The following is a 22,317-nucleotide window of genomic DNA, read 5'->3' as shown; positions in this document are numbered from 1 at the left end:
TTTTGGTGAAACTGTAAATTGGTGCAGCCGTTATGGAAAACAGTATGCAGTTTCCTCAAACAACTACAGATAGTATTGCCATCTGATTCAGCAATTCTATTGCTGGGTATATAGATGCAAAGGAGTGGAGATAAACACATCAAAGGGATACCTGCACCACCATGTTTATTGAAGCTCTATTTACAATAGCCAAGATGACTGGATAAGGAAAATACTGACATATATACAAAGGAATCCACCTCTGCCACACAAAAGAATGAAATACTGCAATTTGATGAACATGTATAAACTTAGAGAAAATCATGTTAAGTGAAATAAGCCAGGCACAGAAAGAGACATGCCACATGTCCTCACTCATAAGTGGGAGCTAAAAAATAAACAAATAAACAAAAAGAAAGAAAGAAAGATACAACAATCACAATAATTCCTTGAACTTTCAAAAGGGGAGAACAGAACTGAGGTTACCAGAGGTGGGAAAGGAGGAGGGGGAGAGGGTAAGGGAGGCATTTGGTAGAGGGACGTGAAAAAAGATTACATTGTATAGTGTTGAATATACTAATTATCCTTATTTGAGCATTACATATTACACATAGTTATTGATATTCAACTCTGTACCCCACAAGTATGTACAGCCATGTTACAATAAAAAAAAGAAAAGAAAAGAAAAGAAACAATACCACAAAAAAACCAAAATAGTGAAAGTCCAAAATAGGAACAAGGAGTAAAGGAACATATCGAAAACAGTAACAAACATGGTAGGTATTAATCCAACCGTGTATATAAACTTTAAACACCAATGTATTAAATACCCCTATTAAAAGACAGAGATTGTCAGAATGGATCAAAAACCAAAACTTAATTATATGCTGTCTTCAGAAAACCACTCTAAATATAAAAGAACATTTAGATTAAAAGTAGAGATGGAAAAAGATATACTATGCTAACACTAATCAGAAAAAAATGGAGTAGCTACATTTATTTCAGACAGAGCAGACTTCAGTGCAAAGAAAAAGAAATAAACTACAAAGACAAAAAGGCATGGAGGAAACTGAAATGCATATTACTAAGTGAGAGAAGCCAATATGAAAAGGCTACATACTGTATGAATCCAAGAGAGTAAAAAAGATTAGTGATGGCTTAGAGTTTGGGAGGAGGGAGAGAGGGAGAGATAAGTGTAACAGAGATTTTTTAGGGTGGTGAAGCTATCCTGTATATACTATAATGATAGATACAGGTCATTATACATTTGTCAAAACCCAAGAATGTGCAACATAAAGGGTAAACCCTAAAGTAAACAACAGACTTTAGTTAGTCACAATGTATCAATATTGGCTTATTAAGTATCATTGCAACTGTATCACACTAATGTAAAATGTTAATGATAGGGGAAACTGGGGGAGGAGGAAGATGAGGGAATATGGAGATTCGCTGTGCATTCCACTCATTTTTCTGTGAACCTGTAACAGCTCTAAAAAATATAGTGTATTTTTTTAAAATAACTTGTAGAGTAAATTATGTAGATATTATGCTAAAGACAGCAAAAACTAATTTTATTTGTAAACTGTGCAAAACAAAATTAAATTTGGCAAAGGTCTAATAAATTCTTTCAAAACCATGTTAAGATGCACAAAGAAATAAATGAGAAAATATTAGCAAGTTATAAAAATAAAAAGAAAATAAATTAACTAAGACACTGAAATTAAATGCCCAATAGAGAGGATATAACGTGGTCTGAAAATAGCCAAAGAGAGAATGTGTGTATTAGGAAGAAACACTAAAGATATAACTCAACATAGAGCAAATAATATAGAAGCTAAAAATATTAGTCAAGTTATTAAGTTTAGTTTAAAGTTTCCTATTATTTATAATAGGAACTCAAGAAGAAAACAGTAGAGGGAGTAAGAGAGAATAACATGAATAGAATAACAGATAATTTCCACAAGTGATAAAATATATACATTCTGAGCATTGAAAAAATTAAATAAAGGTATATTCAAACGTGTACCCAGGATAAAAAAATTTCCAAACTTCGAAGATAAACATTTTAAAAATCAGCATTAAATTGAAAAACTATAAGATGAGGTCAAACTTCTCAATTGCAATAGTAAATATCAGGAGAAAAAGATGGACAATCACCATGTACTTAGAAATTTAAAAACCAAACAAATTTTTATTCTAACATTATATGACAGATAAATTATTTAGGAGTGAGACCAATTTAAAAACATTTTAAGTTTATAAATACTAAGGGATCTCATCAACACAGATCCTTTCTAAATAAAAGAGCGGTTAATTAAAAAGTCAAACTTTCCAAGAAGGAAAGGGAATCAAGAGGAAAAGCATGAAATTTAAAAAACAATGGTAAGTAGAGAAAATTATAAAATACGTAATTGCAATAATTGTAAATACAGCTTAAGATATTGACTTTAAAACTCTTTAAACGTTAAACTGTAACTCAAGATCAAAAAATGGTTAAAATGGTAGTTTAATTGTGCCAAGGTCTTTCTCATATTCAAGAAGACAGAAATACTGATGCATGTTAGGTTTTGTTAAAGAAATTTGATATTAAAGATATATGTCAAAAATTAAGAATAGTCATAAAAATCATATATATAAATTAAAGCTGCCAAGCTAGTGTAAAAAAAATAAAAATAAAATAAAAATAAAGGATTAACAATGCTCACCCCTCCCAAACAAAAAAGGAAGAGAGAAAAAAGCAATGGGGAGAAAAATATACAGAAAATACAAATTAATATGTTAGCATAAAAAGAAGAAACTAATTGACAATACTGCAGAGATAAAAAGAGTTAGCAGTTTTGATAAAAGCCTTTTCATATTTTTCCTTTTTGTTTTCACAAAATCTAATATCTCTTGTTGATAAGAAAATTAAGAAAATGAAAATAGTTAACCTAGTATAATTCTTCTTTTACAATGTTGGAAACATGTTTGTGTTTTTCGCTTTCAATATCTATAGCATAATATACTTTCAATAAAATATACCCACTATGTTCATCAAGATCCCCAATTTAATGTCTTACTACTAGTTACAATAAAGCAGAATTCTAAAACTAATGTATAATATATACTATTTTTTATTCCTACCATCATCGTTACCACTTTGATCCTGCTGAGGTGTGGATTCTGATGCAGGGACCTCGCTTGCTTTCACACGCATCCAGGAAATCTGTCCAGCAGATGCCTCTGATGCCCAGTGACACATGTCAAATTCAAATCCACAGGCTTGACACACTAAGGAGGGGAGAAAAAGATCTTAGTGGACTATCGTAGTGTACTAGAGTGGCCACTTTAGCAGGGTTACATGTTGTAATCAACTCAGAGGCTTCTCTCTCTCTCTCTCTCTCTCTCTCTCTCTCTCTCTCTCTCTCTCTCTCTCTCTCTCTCTCTCTCTCTCTCTCTCTCTCTCTCACACACACACACACACACACACACACACACACACACACACTAATATCTGGAAATTTTGATTCAATAACATTTAGAGTGTGCCAGCAATTTATTTTGCAAAAGTTCTTCGGTTAGTCCAGACATGCATCCTTCCAAATGAGAATTATTGCCATTAAAAAATAAAAAGAGACTCCTAGTTTTTCTTGTATCACTGCTTTGGTTGCATTTTTTTAAATGACATAATATTTGACATTACCTACTTTATGAAATTAGTTAAATTACTATCCATAATCACATTCAAATTTAAAGAAGAAACACTGTATGCATATAATTCCAAGAAGGTCTTTTATGGGGTTCTTTTTACAAAACAACATCACCTTCAATTGATGTATTTTGTATCTTTTCCTTTCTTAATAGACCAAAGACTATCAATAACACTCCAGCTAAAACAAGGATGTTAATGTTAACGAAGGCTGGCATGTGCATATTCCTATGAGTGGTCTCTGAGTATCATAAATCTCCTACACACAAGCAAGGTGGACATCTCAATTTAACACTTACATCTCAGTCCTTCATCTGTATAATCAAATCTGCAGAGATCTGTATCTGGATGGCATAGTTCCTGCTCCGTATTTGATGTTTCTTGACATGGTAAACTCTCATCTGTTAAATTGAAAGTTTGGCTGGAAGTGAGATGCAGGTGCAACTGGAAAAACTCATGCATTTTTAAAAATATTAACATTTGTTCTGCAAGGCACTCTCCACCCAACTCCTCTCTGTGGCAGCATTCCCTCTTGGTAACTCTGTTACACAAGCGCACACACACACACACACACACACACACACACACACACACACACACACACACACGGAATAAAGTAATGGTGTCAATGCTTCTGTATTTTAATCGGATCTCTGTGGTGACTGGCAAGCCCCAAAACCAAACCTTCCACGTTTCCATAAAAGTAACTAATCTGCCCTAATGTTAAAAACTGATAGTCTAATATCAGAAGGACAGCTGTGAAACATACATGTGTGAAACATAACATATAGTGCCCTCTGTAACTGAAAGTGGATCTGCATTGGAATTATTTTCTCTAAATTCCCCTCAAATTGTGCCTGTTTTTCCCCCAGAGCTGTCCCAACACAAGACTTGAAGATGTCCTTCCTGCCCCTATTGCCACTTCTTGCTCTCTCTCACCTTCCTAAATACTCGAGCTTTGACTCTCCTGACATCAAACGATACCCTCGCTGTGCCCGCCTGCTGCAGTCAGCCACCAACATGTGCACCGCCCTCCATCCCTGAAGATTTCACTTCTTGCCTCACTGTCATTTCTTCATCATTTCAATATTCACTTTCACCTTGCTTCTCAGTTTCTTAATTTCTTGTTATTAATGCTCTTGAAGGAGAACTTTGATAAAAACGACCTCTGTCACCACTCCTCTAAGTACTATTACTACTAATGATGATAACATTTCCTTATTGTAATTTCAAGTGCCCGCTCTCCAGCCATCAGCCCTGCCTTTCCAGCTCACCCCTTGTAGTATCTCAACTCTGACAATATTTTGACTGCACCAGGCCCTGTAAGCTCATGGTCCTATAATCTTTTCAATTCCTTTCGTTCTCAATCATATCCTCATTTCTTTTCTTACTTAGACAAGAAGTCATCCCCTGGGCTTTCTCTTCTGATAAATCTCTGCTAAATACAACCCTCCACCTACTCTAGCTGTATCTGTGCAGCTGAATGTGAGTGAAGAAAAGCTCACGATCACGCCGACTGGAACAGCCTCATACTCATGACCGATCACTTCATTGCATCGTGGAAATCTTAATTCTTCCTTTTCCACCACTCCTAGGCAACTAGTTCAAGTTTTCTCTTCCCTCCCTCCTTAAAATTCTAGCTCTTCCTTCCTGATCCTCACTCAGATCATTATCTTGCTTAACAGTTCATCAGGGAAATGAGAGAAATTGGAAGAAAACATCAAAAGTCTCACCCCCATCTCCCTGCCCTGCCGCCCACATTCCTCCTCCTCTACGTGTGGGTCAGCTACGCATGCTCCTCTGTATGTCATTGCTTTTATTTATACAGAAATTGTGTCTCTTCTTGCCTATTTAAAAAAATCATTCCTGCAATTTCTTTCCCTCTCATTTACATCAACTTTCCCTCTCTTTCTCTGTGAGATCATTCCTTCCTTTCCACATCCAAATGGCCCAAATTTCATCCATTTTAAGAAAACATTCTTATGATCCAAGGACTTTCTCCAACTACTTCTCAAAGTGTTGCCTATTCTCACTGGCTCAAACACCAATTCTTCTCCCTTCATTCTCTCTTGGACCTTTCCAATGAGTTTGTTAATTGAGGTAAAAATCCACATAATATAAAATTCACTATCTTAATCATTTTAAAATGTGCAATTCAGTGACTTTCAATATGCTCACAGTGCTGTGCCATCATCAACACTGTCTTATTCTAAAACATCTTCATTGCCATAAAATAAAATCCCATATCTATTAGTAGTTACTTCCCATTTTCTCCTCAGCCCCAGGTCCTGACAACCAGGAATTTGCTTTCTGAATCTGCCTGGACATTTCATATAAATGGAGCCATAATGTGACCTTTTGGTTCTGTGTTCTTTCACTTAGCATAATGTTTTCAAGGTTTATTTTGTTATATAATGGATCAATATTTCATTTCTTTTTCATCACCCTTACCACTCCACTAAACTGCATATATCAAGGTTGACCTCTATATTGCTAAATCTAATATTTAGTTTTTTTCTCCTCCACATACTTGACCTATCAGTAATATTAGATATAGTTGGCCACTCCTTCCTTCTTGAAATACATTCTTTCCTAGACTCTGGTATATAATTTTCTCCTGGTTTTCCTCCTACATTATTAACCCATTCTTTCTGTCTTCCCTGCTGGTTTCCTTCATCTCCTCAACACCAGATTGCTCCAAGGCTCAGTTGCTTAATCTCTTCTCCTGTCTACATACTCACAACTTGCTCATATCACCTACTCTCATACCTTTAAAAGCTTTCCTAAATGCTAATGACTCTTACTGCAGACATCCTGCCTCTGACTTGGCCCTTTCCTTTGAATAACTAACAAGTACCTCAATAGAAATTGGTCTACATTTAAATTTCTGATTTTTCTCTGCCCAAACTTTCTCCTCTCAGTCTTTCTTACTTCAGTTAATGACAACACCACCCTTCTAGTTCAGGCAAGAATTTGGAGTTATCTCTGATTCCTCGCTCTCTCTCTCTCACCAAATATGCCATTCATGAGCAAATCTCCACTTTAGCTATTCAACACATCCAGAACTTGACTATATCTTACCACCTCCACTACTACTACCAGCTCTGGCTCAAGAGGACATCATCTCTTTCTGGACCCTGTTGCTGCACTTTCCCCACTACAATCTTTATTTATATCTGTATTTTTTATTTACATTTTGGGGGCTGGCCAGTAAAGGGATGGAACCCTAGACCTTGGTGTTACCAGGACCATGCTCTAACCAACCGAGCCACTGGCCAGCCTCCACTACAATCTTTAGATAAGTGAGTCATATTATATCTCCTCTGCTCAAAACCCTTCCATGGGTTTGAGTCCTAGACACAGTAAATGTAAAAGTTCTTGCCATGCTCTTCCTCAGACACACCAGGCTTACACTGGCCTCAGGGCCTTTGCACGTACAGTCCCTTGCAATATGCACATGGCTTGTTTCCTCTACTATTCGGCTGTTTGCTCAGATAATATCTTTTTAATGTGACCATGCTGACCACTCTATTTCACCATCTCACCCTCACCTCCAGCATTATTTCAGTTTTATGTTTTCTTGTTCTCCATAGCAAATATCACCAATTGGCATTAAATATATTTCTTATTTATTTGCTTATTAACTAAAATGTAAGTTTCACGAGCACAATGATTACTGTTTTTTACTGCTGTACTCCCACTGCCTAGAAAAATTCTTGCCATAACAAATGCTCAATACATACTTGTTTAATGAATGAATGAACAAATGATCTAAGAATAATTCCACAGATTTTTAGAAATATTAGACTATATAAATTGTTCATGTTTTGTGATAAAACTGAAGAAACTACTTATAAAAATGATTTGTGAATACATCTATAATCTGATTTCTCATAATGGGAGTTTACATATGATGAACATGCAAATCTTCTTGAATGTAAAATCCACTGAAAATAAGACCACATATGCAATTATGGTAATATTGGCAATAAACGAGGCTAAGATTGCACAATAACAATTGTCATGAAACAATTAAAACTGTAATCTTTGTAGATTCACATAATAGCTACAAATCTTCTGCTCCTAGAGCTACACAATTAAATATTGGTCATAGTTCAATTAAATGCTGTATACTATTTTTAATTTGTCACTATTTATAGAACACAGAAAAACCCAGAGTACTATAAACAAAAGGAGCAAAACAGTCAAACACAAATTGCATGGGATTAAAAATGTAGCTTGTGTCAATTGTATTAAATTTCTTTTGCCAGTATCAAGTGGAATTTACAACCATAAAAGCAGTGGTATGTGACTGTATGTTTTGGTATGGCATGTATAAATTGCCAATCAATAAATCTCCTGGACAGCTTATTTTTATTTTAGTGCTTTTAATTCCAGAGCTCAAAGCTTTTTAAAGATGCCACTTATTTTTAATTATATGAATTCTCCCTCCCCCCACCCTCTCTTTTTTTATTGGTTATGAATATTCATGAGATACAGAGCTGATTGTCACCCCTCGTGCCCAAGATGTGAAGGCCAGATTCATACTGGCATCATGCCCATTACCACAAATTGCGTTTGTACCCCATGTTGCCCACCTAATTGTCCCCAACCTCCCCTTTTCCTCCCCCACTCCACTTTGTATCCCAAGGAATGTTCTCTCACTCTGTAAGTCCAATGCACCACAGTGGTCTTTCTTTCCTTCCTTCTTTCTCTCTTAGCTCCCACTTATGAGTGAGCACATGCGGTATTTATCCCTCTGTGCTTTGCTTATTTCACTCAACATAAGTTTCTCCAGACTCATCCATGTTGTTGCAAATAGGAGAATTTCATTCTTTTTTATGGTTTCTTTTCTCTCTCATTCTTACACTGATTGCACCACCATCTGACTGTAGAAAATTATTTGGGGAATTTTAAAATCCTCCATCAATGATACATGACCAGAAGAATGAAGGTTTGCCAACCATTTCAAGGTCTCTATACTATTGAAGCCACGTGTCCATGGCTACCATCCTGCAAATCTTATCTTGCGCAAACAGGTTGTGTGAAATTGGCCAGACTCTCAGATGACAAAAAATGAAGTCCAAGTCTCAAGGCCACTGCAGTAAAAGTTATAACTGACATCCACTTTTTACTCCAGATTAAATTTCATTGTTAATTTTTTTAAAGTTAGAAAATGATTTCAATGAACAGTTACCATATCTTAAAAGCTAACTGGAAGTTACTAAAAAAAAAGGTAACTAGGTCCTTAGTTTCTTAACTGGATGATATGTACGCATCATACAGATTCTAATTAAGGCATGCTTTATGTGTTTGGTACCTTTACAAATGAGACCAAGACAAAGTCCTGCAAAGCCAACCTAAAAATATTCACAGAATATTCACAATATTCTGATCATGAATCACAGCATGCAATCTTCACAAAAAATTATAATCAACAATTTCTTCAAGAATCAGTATTATTCAAGAATCAGTGATTAAGCACATTCTTATTTAATAATAGTCATAGCCTTGATTTTTTTATACTTGCTACTTCGGTAAAGTCTAAAGCAATTCTCATTTCACTAAATGTGCAAGGAATTTTCAGATCTTGGGAGAGGCAGGGGTTAGAATGGCACTGTTTGAAAGTGTGGAAATAGTTTAAAAGATTCCTTTAATATTGTAAAAAGAATCTAGTCTTATTGCCCAATTATGCAAAGTGTTAAAAAATCATGAAAATACATACAATTAAGAACTTTTATTAATAAACTTGTTTACACTTTTATGGTAAAAAGAAATAGCTGATCCTTGAACAATGCGGGATTAGGGGTGCCAACCCCCATGCAGTTGAAAATGTGCATATAACTTTCGGCTCCCCCAAAATTTAACTACTAACAGCCTACTGTTAGGTAGGCTACTTAACTGTTCAGTTAGGTACATCATGTATTTATGACATTCCTAACCAAAAATTTTCCAACGTATTTATTGAAAAAAATCTGCATGTAAGTGGGTCCATGTACTTCGAAGCCATGTTGTTCAAGGGTCAACTGTATATACAGCCATGCACCACACAACGACACTTCAGTTAATGACTGTCTGCATATATGAAGGTAGTCCCATAAGATTACAATAACTCTACCATATGGCCTAGATGTGTAGTAGGCTATACCATCTAGGCTTCTGTAGGTACTCTATGATAGCAACACAATGACGAAATCATCTGACAACACACTTCTCAGAATGTGTCTATGCTGTTAATCAACATGACTGTATATAGTAAAATAATAGTTACGGTTTTTATAGATAACAGAATAATTAATAAGCTGCATATCATAAATTTCCTCACTATCAGAATTTCTTCAACATTAAACAATGTTTTTTTCTTTTTTAAATTTACTTTTAACATACACACAGTAAAATTCATATTTTCTGGCATTCAGTTCTACGAATTTTAACAAAGCTTAGAGCCATGATCTTTCAATCCATCAATATTTAATTTATTTAGCTCTTCTTGATGTCTTTCATTAGTGTTTTGTCGTTTTCAAAATACAGATCTAGCATATATTGTATTAGATTTATATGCAAGCATTTACTCTGATTATATTACAAATGGTGCCAACCTTCTCATTTCAATTTTCAACTGTTCATTGTCATTACATGAAAATACAATTGATTGTTTACTGACCTTTAATCAAGCTACCATAATACACTCATTTACTAGTTCTAGAAGTTTTTATTTAATTATAAATTCTATGAGGTTTATGCATAGAAAATTATATTATCTGCAAATAGAGATGTATTTATTTCTTCTATTCCAATTACACACCTTTTTTATGAGTCTTGGCAAAGCATTTGTTCTTTCATCATTAGGTACAGTATTAGCCGTATAGTTTTTCTATGTGGTCTTCATCAGGTTAAAGAAGTTCATAGTATGCCAATATTTTTAAGCATGAATGTATGTTGAACTTTGCCAATGTTTTTCTTCATCTTTTGAGATCACATGCTTTTCTTTAGTCTGTTAACATGGCAAATGACATCGATTGCTTTCCAAACCAGCCTTGCATTCTCTGTGATGATTCTGTTATATCATCTTTATTATATATTGCTGGATTCCATTTGCTAATATTTTCTTGAAAATTTTTGTATTTGCTAGGAATGTTTTTCTATAGTTTTCTTTTCTTATAATATTTGTTGTCTGGATTTTGTGTTAGGGCTGCCCCTGTAGAATAAGATAACAAGTGTTCTCCTCACACCTGTTCTTCTGGAATAGAATTATAGAATGGAGTTATTTCATCCCTAAATATTTGATAGAATTTGTTGGTGAAACCAGGCGGCTCTGGAGTTTTTGTTAATGGAGTATTTCCACTATGAGTCCTAAATCTTTAATAAGCATATACTTATTCAGGTTTTATGCTTGAATGATGTTTGGTAGTTTGTGTCTTTCAAGGAATTTGTCTACTTCATATAAATTGTTGAATTTATAGACATAGAGTTATTTGTAGCATTCCCTAACAGTAATTATTATTATCCTTTTAATATCTGTAGTGTCTTCAGTGTTGGCCCCTATTTCATTACTGGCCTTGGTAATGTGTGTCTTCTCTCCTTTATTCTTGGTCAATCCAGCTAGAACTTTACCAACTTTATTTACCTTTCAAATAACCAGATTTTGGTTTCAACAATTTTCTGTATTATTTTTTCCTTTTCAATTCCATTACGTATTGCCAATATATAAATCATATTCCTACTGTTTGATTTAGCTTTAACTTGTTCTTCTTTTCCTACTTTCCTTAGATAGTTAACTAAATTACTGAATCGAAACCTTTCTTCTTTCCTAATAAAAACTTTTATATCAATTAATTTCCTTCAAAGCACTGCTTTAGCTATAGTAAGCAACATTTACTAAGTCATATTTTCATTTTAATTTAGTTCAAAATAGTTGGCAATTTTTAAGTATTTTTATTTAAAAGTGTGGCACTTAATTTCTAAATAATTATGGGTTGCCCAGATTTGTAGTTTTATTATGGTCAGAGGACATATTTTGTATTATTCCAATTCTTTTAAAATTCTTGAGGTTTTTCTTCTGGCCCAGTAACACATGCCAAGCCACTTTGGAGCCTGGAAAACTCAGTTATACTGATCCTGTCTTCAACATTTTAGTATTTGCTCACCATTGATTTTTTTAAATTAATTTTTACTTTTAGCATGTTATTTTAAAATATTATTTATCTTGATTAGCAAGTACTTAGTCTGCTCAGTCTGCCATAACAAAATATGACAGACTAGGTGGCTTAAAACACAGAATTTCATTTTCTCGCAATTCTGGAGGCTGAAAGTACAAGATCTTGTACTGCCAACGCCTTGATCTTGGACTTCTAGACTCCAGAATCATGAGAAATTTTGTTGTGTAAGCCAACCAGTCTGTGGTACTTTGTTATGGCAGTCCTGGGAAACCAATACACTGGCCCTCGGTGACTAAGGCAGGTGTATAGTAGCCCAGTGTGTGTGTGTGCATAGTGCAGGAGGTGATTGCAAGTGTGGGTTCTGGATTTCTTGGTTTGATCTGAAAAACACCCTGGGTAAGTGAGAAGGATGAGCTATTTGTTATCTTTAAGAATTGGTTCAACCTGAGAGAGAGTCTTTCCAGAGTCAGCAAGCCCCGAGAAGTCACAGCATCACAACAACAACAACAAAATCAGAGTTAATGTGATTACCCCCTTACTACCTAATCTCTAAAAAAAAAACAGAATGAACTTTTTAAGGCACCTTGGTTTGAAGAAAGAAAAAACCTTCCTAAATAACTCAAACAGTACAGTTTCTATAAACCAAAGTAATCTATCAAAAGACAGATATATTAGGGCATAATTTTCTCATTACTAAGTACTATATTTCTGCTATAATATGACAAAAGCATATATGTTTTATTAAAATATAACAAATACTTGGCCCAAAGTAATTCTTCCCAGGGAACCTCACATTATATAGCTTGAGGACATACCTTTATTTTTCAAACTAAAACAAAAAACCTAAAAATAATATGATATTCTTAGCATATATGTAAGTGCTGGTAAAAAAAACATATCCCCATCATATTTTATTTAAATCTGTCTTTTAGTTTATTTTAGTTTTAATGGATTGGAGCACATGTAGCTCAGAGGGAGGAAGATTTCATCCGAAATCCCAAATACTGGACATTTGAATATTTGTTTGTTTTTTTTGTTTGTTTTTGTTTTTGTTTTTTTTAAATTTATTTATTTATTTATTTATTTATTTATTTTTATTTTTTTTTTAATTTTATTTTGTTGATATACATTGTAGCTGATTAATGCTCCCCATCACCAAAACCTCCCTCCCTTCTCCCTCCCCCCCAACAATGTCCTTTCTGTTTGCTTGTCGTATCAACTTCAAATAATTGTGGTTGTTATATCTTCTTCCCCCCCCCCCCCGGTTTGTGTGTGTATGTGTGTATGTGTGTGTGTGAATTTATATATTAATTTTTAGCTCCCTCCAATAAGTGAGAACATGTGGTATTTCTCTTTCTGTGCCTGACTTGTTTCACTTAATATAATTCTCTCGAGGTCCATCCATGTTGTTGCAAATGGCAGTATTTCATTCGTTTTTATAGCTGAGTAGTATTCCATTGTGTAGATGTACCACATTTTCCGTATCCACTCATCTGATGATGGGCATTTGGGCTGGTTCCAACTCTTGGCTATTGTAAAGAGTGCTGCGATAAACATTGGGGAACAGGTATACCTTCGACTTGATGATTTCCATTTCTCTGGGTATATTCCCAACAGTGGGATGGCTGGGTCGTATGGTAGATCTATTTGCAATTGTTTAAGGAACCTCCATACCATTTTCCATAGAGGCTGCACCATTTTGCAGTCCCACCAACAATGTATGAGAGTTCCTTTTTCTCCGCAGCCTCGCCAGCATTTATCGTTCATAGTCTTTTGGATTTTAGCCATCCTAATTGGGGTTAGATGGTATCTCAATGTGGTTTTGATTTGCATTTCCCGGATGCTGAGTGATGTTGAGCATTTTTTCATATGTCTGTTGGCCATTTGGATATCTTCCTTAGAGAAATGCCTACTTAGCTCTTTTGCCCATTTTTTAATTGGGTTGCTTGTTTTCTTCTTGTAAAGTTGTTTGAGTTCCTTATATATTCTGGATATTAATCCTTTGTCAGATGTATATTTTGCAAATATTTTCTCCCACTCTGTTGGTTGTCTTTTAACTCTTTTAATTGTTTCTTTTGCTGTGCAGAAGCTTTTTAGTTTGATATAATCCCATTTGTTTATTTTTCCTTTGGTTGCCCGTGCTTTTGGGGTCGTATTCATGAAGTCTGTGCCCAGTCCTATTTCCTGAAGTGTTTCTCCTATGTTTTCTTTAAGAAGTTTTATTGTCTCAGGGTGTATATTTAAATCCTTAATCCATTTTGAGTTGATTTTAGTATACGGTGAGAGGTATGGATCTAGTTTCATTCTCCTGCATATGGATATCCAGTTATCCCAGCACCACTTGCTGAAGAGGCAGTCCCTTCCCCAGTGAATAGGCTTGGTGCCTTTGTCAAAGATCAGATGGCAGTAAGTGTGTGGGTTGATTTCTGGATTCTCTATTCTATTCCATTGGTCAGTGTGTCTGTTTTTATGCCAGTACCATACTGTTTTGGTTATTATAGCTTTGTAGTATAGCTTAAAGTCAGGTAGTGTTATGCCTCCAGCTTTATTTTTTTTGCTCAGCATTGCTTTGGCTATTCGTGGTCTTTTATTGTTCCATATAAATGTCTGAATAGTTTTTTCCATTTCTGAGAAAAATGTCTTTGGAATTTTGATGGGGATTGCATTGAATTTGTATATCACTTTGGGTAGTATGGACATTTTCACTATGTTGATTCTTCCAATCCAAGAGCATGGAATATCTTTCCATCTTCTTGTATCCTCTCTAATTTCTCTCAGCAGTGGTTTGTAGTTCTCATTATAGAGATTTTTCACCTCCTTGGTTAACTCAATTCCTAAGTATTTTATTTTTTTGGTGGCTATTGTAAATGGGCAGTCTTTCTTGATTTCTCCTTCTGCATGTTCACTATTGGAGAAAAGAAATGCTACTGATTTTTGTGTGTTGATTTTGTATCCTGCTACTGTGCTGAAATCATTTATCAATTCCAACAGTTTTTTTGTAGAGGTTTTAGGCTGTTCGATATATAGGATCATGTCATCTGCAAACAGGGACAGTTTGACTTCATCTTTTCCAATCTGGATGCCCTTTATTTCCTTCTCTTCTCTGATTGCTCTGGCTAGTACTTCCAACACTATGTTGAATAGTAGTGGTGAGAGTGGGCATCCTTGTCTAGTGCCTGTTCTTAAAGGAAAAGCTTTCAGCTTTTCCCCATTCAGGATGATATTGGCAGTGGGTTTGTCATATATGGCTTTAATTATGTTAAGATACTTTCCCTCTATACCTAACTTATAGAGGGTCTTTGTCATGAATGAGTGCTGAACTTTATCAAATGCTTTTTCAGCATCTATAGAGATGATCATATGGTCCTTGTGTTTGAGTTTATTAATATGGTGTATCACATTTATTGATTTGCGTATGTTGAACCAACCTTGCATCCCTGGGATGAATCCCACTTGATCGTGATGAATAAGTTTTCGTATGTGTTGCTGTATTCTGTTTGCTAGTATTTTAGTGAGGATTTTTGCATCTATATTCATCAAGGATATCGGCCTGTAGTTTTCTTTTTTGGTTATATCTTTACCTGGTTTTGGTATCAGGATGATGTTTGCTTCATAGAATGAGTTTGGGAGATTTGCGTCCGTTTCAATCTTTTGGAATAGTTTGTAAAGAATCGGTGTCAATTCCTCTTTGAATGTTTGGTAAAATTCTGCTGTGAATCCATCTGGTCCTGGGCTTTTCTTTGTTGGGAGCCTTCTGATAACAGCTTCAATCTCCTTTATCGTTATTGGTCTGTTCAAATTTTCTACGTCTTCACGGTTCAGTTTTGGGAGCTTGTGTGTGTCCAGAAATTTATCCATTTCCTCCAGATTTTCAAATTTGTTGGTGTATAGTTGTTTATAGTAGTCTCGAATGATTCCTTGTATTTCAGATGAATCAGTTGTAATATCGCCTTTTTCATTTCTAATTTTTGTTATTTGAGTCTTCTCTCTTCTTTTTTTTGTTAGCCATGTTAATGGTTTGTCAATTTTATTTATCTTTTCAAAAAACCAACTTTTTGATTCGTTGATCTTTTGAATTGTTTTTTGGTTTTCAATTTCATTCAGTTCTGCTCTGATCTTAATGATTTCTTTCCGTCTGCTAACTTTAGGATTGGATTGTTCTTGTTTTTCTAGTTCTTTAAGGTGAAGTGTTAGGTTGTTCACTTGCCATCTTTCCATTCTTCTGAAGTGAGCATTTAATGCAATAAATTTTCCCCTCAATACTGCTTTTGCAGTATCCCACAGGTTTTGGTATGATGTATCATTGTTTTCATTAGTTTCAATAAACTTTTTGATTTCCTGCTTGATTTCTTCTTGGACCCATATGTCATTAAGTAGAATGCTGTTTAATTTCCATGTGTTTGTATAGTTTCCAGAGTTTTGTTTGTTATTAATTTCTAGTTTTAATCCATTGTGGTCTGAGAAGATACATGGGATAATTCCAATTTTTTTGAATTTATTGAGACTTGATTTGTGACCTAATATGTGATCTATCCTGGAGAATGATCCATGTGCTGATGAGAAGAATGAATATTCTGAGGTTGTTGGGTGGAATGTTCTGTAGATATCGGCCAATTCCAATTGGTCTAGAGTCTTGTTTAGATCTTGTGTTTCTCTACTGATTCTTTGCCTAGATGATCTGTCTAATATTGACAGTGGAGTGTTCAGGTCCCCTGCTATTATGGTATTAGTGTCTATTTCCTTCTTTAGGTCTAATAGAGTTTGTTTTATAAATCTGGCTGCTCCAACATTGGGTGCGTACATATTTATGATTGTTATGTCTTCTTGATGGATCAGTCCTTTTATCATTAAGTAGTGTCCCTCATTGTCTCTTTTTATGGTTTTTAGTTTAAAGTCTATTTTGTCAGATATAAGAATAGCCACTCCAGCTCGTTTTTCTTTTCTGTTTGCATGGTAAATCTTTTTCCATCCTTTCACTCTTAGTCTGTGTGAATCTTTATGGGTGAGGTGGGTCTCTTGTAGGCAGCATATAGTTGGGTCCTGCTTTTTGATCCAGTCGGCCAGTCTGTGTCTTTTAATTGGGGAATTTAAGCCTTTAACATTAAGAGTTGTTATTGAAAGGTGTTGATTTATTCCTAGCATTTTATTGGTTGTTTGGTTGTCTTAGGTGTCTTTTGTTCCTTGCTTTCTGATTTACTGTTTGGTTTCTTTGTTTGTTGGTTCCTTAGGTTGTAGATAGTGTTTTTGTTAGCTTGTTTTCTCTTCATGAATGCCATTTTTATTGTACTAGCGGGTTTAGATTTTTCTTAGGTTTTTATGGCAGTGGTAGTTATTTTTCAGGAACCAAACCCAGTACTCCCTTGAGGATTTCTTGTAAGGGTGGTTTTGTGGTAGTGAACTCCCGCAGTTTTTGTTTGTCTGAGAAATATACTATTTGCCCCTCATTTCAGAAGGATAGCCTTGCAGGGTAGAGTATTCTTGGCTGGCAATCTTTGTCTTTTAGTATTTTGAAAATATCATCCCATTCCTTTCTAGCTTTTAGGGTTTGTGATGAAAAGTCTGATGTTAACCTGATTGGAGCTCCCTTATAGGTGATTTGACGTTTCTCTCTTGCAGCTTTTAAGATTCTCTCTTTGTCTCTGAGTTTTGCCAATTTGACTATGACATGTCTTGGAGAAGGCCTTTTTGGGTTGAATACATTTGGAGATCGTTGAGCTTCCTGGATCTGAAGATCTGTGATTTTTCCTATACCTGGGAAGTTTTCTGCCACTATTTTGTTGAATATGTTTTCAATGGAATCTCCATTTTCCTCCCCTTCTGGAATACCCATGACTCGGATATTTGAGCGCTTGAGGTTGTCTGATATCTCTCTCAGATTTTCTTCCATGTCCTTGATTCTTTTTTCTTTCTTTTTGTCTGCTTGTGTTATTTCAAACAGCCCATCTTCAAGTTCAGAGGTTCTCTCTTCAACTTCGACAAGCCTGCTGGTTAAACTCTCCGTTGTGTTTTTTATTTCGCTGAATAACTTCTTCAGTTCAGCAAGTTCTGCTACATTTTTTTTTCAGGACATTGATTTCCTTGTATATTTCCTCTTTCAGATCCTGTATACTTTTCCTCATTTCATCATGATGTCTAGCTGAGTTTTCTTGTATCTCATTCAGTTTCCTTAGAATTATCACTCGAAATTCCTTGTCAGTTATTTCAAGGGCTTCTTGTTCTATAGGATCTAGAGTATGAGATTTATTAACTTTTGGTGGTGTACTTTCTTGATTTTTTGTATTTCTGGTGTCTTTTTTTTGGTGTTTATTCATCGTGGCAGGGGGTTTCACAGTCCACCGGTTTAAGACTAATGACTAACTAGGATGTTGCTGTGGTTGCCAATTTGGTATGGCTCCCGCCGTGACTGCTCAGTTGGCCTCTAGTGTCTTGTGTGTGTGGTTGCCTCGGGTCTTGGGCTTCTCCGGGGATCCACCTTTCTGGTCAGCTTGTACTCTGCTGGGCTGGTGGATCACGTACCACAGGGTGTGTGATCTCTGTTGAGCTTTCACTTTCTGTACAGGACTTCTCCCCGTTCCGTGTGCTCTGGCCCAGGCTGTTAGACCGTGCAGTGGCGACCCCACCGGGTGTGTGGTTTCTGTCGAGTCTCCGCCTCCCTGGCCGCACGTCTCCCCCCTCTGTGCACACTGTGCTGGGCTGGGGCGTGTCTTCTGCACCCCTCGTCTATCAGCTGGGCCTTCAAGACCCTGCTCAGCACCGCCTCGCCCAGGAACTCTACCAGGTTTCTGCTAGGCACAGACGACCGGTCTCTCTGGGTGCCTTTGTAGCACTGTGTAGATCTTTCTCGGGTCTTGTTCACCTTTGTATCCCCCGGTATAAACCGAGTCTAGTGCCCGCCTGCAGCCTGCTCTCCGGCAGGTTCAAGCGGACCTGGGAACTCTCCTACCACACTATTCCCAACCAGAAATTCGTTAGGCTTTTTTCCAAACTGGTGGTCGCAGAGATGGTATCTGCCTCCCAGTAACAGGAAGTTTACCTGGGCGGAGTCCAGGGTGTGGTGGAGTGACAGTCGGCCCGCCCGTACTTCCTAGCCCTCCCCAAAACTGGTCGGGACGCCCCACACCCCCAGCCCCGCCAGAGAACCGCGGAGGGAGTGGGAGAGGAGGTCGGCCCGCAGGGTCCGGAAAGCCCCGCGCCAGGCCAAGCAAATGGGCTCAGTGATGGCCGAGCAGGGCGGAGCTGCCCGCACCTGGGAAAATGGAGGCAGCACCGTGGCAGTGAGTGGCCTGGTGGTGCAGGCAGGAGCCGCGTGGGCATCCACCCCCCGAACAGAGCTGTGCCAGGGATCACTCACAGTGCTGTGCCAGGTCGGGCGCTCGCTCTGTCTCTGGTTTGTTGCCTTCCGTGTTCTCGGCGCTGCCGCCTCGGGCTGTTCAGTGACATTTGAATATTTGCACATGGTCTTTGTTCAATCTTTTATTCAACTTTTGTTTATTAAGTCCTTGTTCTGTGCTAGGGATCCACAAATGATAAGACCACGTAGAAACGATGACTCAAGAAACTTAGCATTTAGTTGAAGAGATAAATCAATACTTTGTGGGTACGCGCACGTGTGTGTGTGTGTGTGTGTGTGTGTGTGTGTGTGTGTGTGTGTGTGTGTGTGTGTGTGTGTGTGTGTGTAGAGGGTGGTAGTGTGGGAACACTGTCTGTAAGGAAAGACTTCCCAGAAAATAGACCCCAACTCAGTCTGGATAGATAAGTAGTAGTAGGGCATACGTGAGGAAGGAAGGAAGGAAGGAAGGAAGGAAGGAAGGAAGGAAGGAAGGAAGGAAGGAAGGAAGGAAGGAAGGAAGGAAGGAAGGAAGGAAGGAAGGAAGGAAGGAAGGAAGGAAGGAGGGAGGGAAGGAGGGAAGGAGGAAAGGAGGGAAGGAGGGAGGGGTGGAAGAGGGGGGAGAAAGAGAGAGAGAGAGTGAGAGAGAGAGAGAGAACCAAAGAAAGAAAAATGAATGGGGCTTTCAGGCAGAGGAAGCAAGGTTTGCAAAGACACCCAAGAATGAGAGGACAATGTATTGCTGAACTCACAAATAACTCGTTTTCACCTGAGTGTAGGATTCTTGGGGAACTCTGAAGGAGAAAGTTGGACTAGTAGACAGGAAGAGGATCATGATGAGCTCCTGTCATGATAAGAAATTTAAATTTCATCCTGAAAGCAATAGTAAGAGTTAACGAGTTATTGATGGATTTAAACAAAGCAGAGAGCTGACCATATTTACATGTTAGATAGTATAATCTGGCAGAAGTGAATAGTAGAGTAGAAAAGATTGAAATTGAAAGAAAAAAATACAGGAGAAAAACAAATGTGTTTGAACAAAATCAGGGTTGGATAAATAACAGTAATAAATAGTAGAAGAAAATTTTTTAAAGTATAAGGTAGAACATGCCCTCTATAAAATTTTTAAACAAATTGATGTAGGGTGAGAAAAGAAAAGAAGGATGTAAGAATAACTCCTAGGCTCTAGAATGACACCAAAGGGAAGCCTATGACTAAAATAGGGAATATAGGAGAGGGAACAGATATTGAAAGAAAACTCAAATTTATTTCCAAACATATGGTTTCTGAGTTTCTGTGGCAAATGTGTCCTCATTCAACTCATAAACCCACTTTCTTTGCCTGCTTCTATTCCAGAAGCTAAAAGCTAAATATTCAATTTTATTAGCTTCCCTAGAAACTGAGGTTATCTATGTAGCAGTTGCCTAGCCAAGACATGGCCAAAAACATTGTCACTTCCCATTTCTGCCTTCTTGTTGTCCTAAATTTGAGATGTGCAGAGCTTCAACAGTCATTTATGGCCATAAGGTGACAAGCATAAGGCAAATACCCCCCAAAACACCCCTTAGTTCTTGACTTTAACATCGTTGGGCACATAGACTGGCTATTACCAAAAAGACAGAGAATGACAAATGCTGGTGAGGATGTGGAGAGAGGGGACCCTTCTACACTGTTAGTGGGACTGTAACTTGGCACAGCCTCTATGGAAAACAGTATGGAGGTTTCTCAAACAATTACAGATAGAACTACCATATGATCCAGCAGTCCCACTGCTGAGTATATACCCAAAGGAGTGGAAATCATCAAGTCAAAGGGATACCTGCACTTCCATGTTTATTGCAGCTCTATTTACAATAGCCAAGAGTTGGAACCAATCTAAATGTCCATCAACCAATGACTGGATAAAGAAAGCATGGTATCTATACACAATGGGAACACTATTCAGTCATAAAAAGAATGAAATTCTGCCATTCACAGCATCATGGATGAACTTGGAGAAAATTATGTTAAATGAAATAAGCCAGGCACAGAAAGAGACATACTAAATGTTCTCACTCATAAGTGGGAGCTAAGAAAGAAAGAAGGAAAGAAAAAAAGAGAGGAAGGAAGGAAGGAAGGAAAGAAGGATGAACACAGTAATGTGTTGAACTCTCAGAAAGAGAGAACAGAACTGGAGTTATTACAGGGGTAAAGGGGGAGGTGGAGGGAGTTAGGGAAAATTGGTTAATGCACACGAAGAATGAGTATGTTTTGTAATGACAAATGTTCCACTTATCTTGATTTAATCATCACATATTATGCACATACTGATAGTCAACTCTGTACCCCACAAATATTTATAATCTACTCTGTTTCACAGAAAAAAATAAATAAAATCAGCATTTCAGCACTATACATAAGAGATGCACTTTTAGCTGCTTCATTTCACTGAATTAAACAAAATTCTGAACTAGAAATGATGTGTCATTGTCTTTTACATTAGCTTTATACTAATGTTTTTTACCCATGAATCCATCACATATTGTACTCAAATACTGATAGTCAACTCTGTACCTCACAAATACGTATAATAAATTATGCTTCAATTTTTAAAAAAATTTAAGACACAGTGTTGAAGTTGAAGAACCTTTGCCATAACTATCTATCTCTTCTATTTTGAGTCATTTAAGCAAACTTGTCTGTGTTCTTGCATCCAAATGCATTCCTAACACTATCCTATGTTAGAATAGGATTTTCTGAGGGAGATGTCCAGAAGATGTTGCTTTGGCTCTGCCTCCATGTTTCACATGCTCCCCCCACCCCCACCCCCACCCCCAGGCCTGATTGAGACTGAAATACCTGATCCAGCCGGCTGGGACTCTGCGCCAAGTGCAATAATCGACACAAGGCCAGGCCTTGTGGCCCCCAAATGCCATTCCTGTTCGGAAACCTGGGCTCTGCTGGCTTCCCAAAAACTGTCCTGAGAATCTTACTTAAAATGCAGGCCCCATTCTCAATGATTCCCACCTAGCAGGTCTGGAATGAAGCCCAGAATTAATCACTCCCCGATGCGATTCTGACGATTAACTAGGTTTACTCTGTTGTGATAGTGCCTGAACTTGACCAGAGACCCCCATTTGGGAATTTAATGCTACTTAATTTCACCATCTCTCACATTCCTGTTG

The 22,317-nt window shown here is 36.9% G+C and overlaps 1 protein-coding gene across 1 annotated transcript in view; it reads right to left on the bottom strand.

Annotated features, from left to right (window-relative positions):
* MALRD1 (MAM and LDL receptor class A domain containing 1) overlaps nucleotides 1–22,317 on the bottom strand; it is a 632,630-nt gene that overhangs the window by 571,574 nt on the left and 38,739 nt on the right. The window contains exons 6-7 of the mRNA XM_063101139.1: nucleotides 3,967–4,068; nucleotides 3,103–3,249 (exon numbers count right to left, since the gene is read on the bottom strand). Coding sequence (XP_062957209.1) covers nucleotides 3,103–3,249; nucleotides 3,967–4,068 — 249 coding nt within the window. The remainder of the gene's footprint in view (nucleotides 1–3,102; nucleotides 3,250–3,966; nucleotides 4,069–22,317) is intronic.

This window comes from Cynocephalus volans, chromosome 6 (genome assembly GCF_027409185.1).
Source record: "Cynocephalus volans isolate mCynVol1 chromosome 6, mCynVol1.pri, whole genome shotgun sequence".
NCBI classification, from domain to species: Eukaryota; Metazoa; Chordata; class Mammalia; order Dermoptera; family Cynocephalidae; genus Cynocephalus; species Cynocephalus volans.
This window is presented reverse-complemented; position numbering and strand designations above follow the sequence as displayed.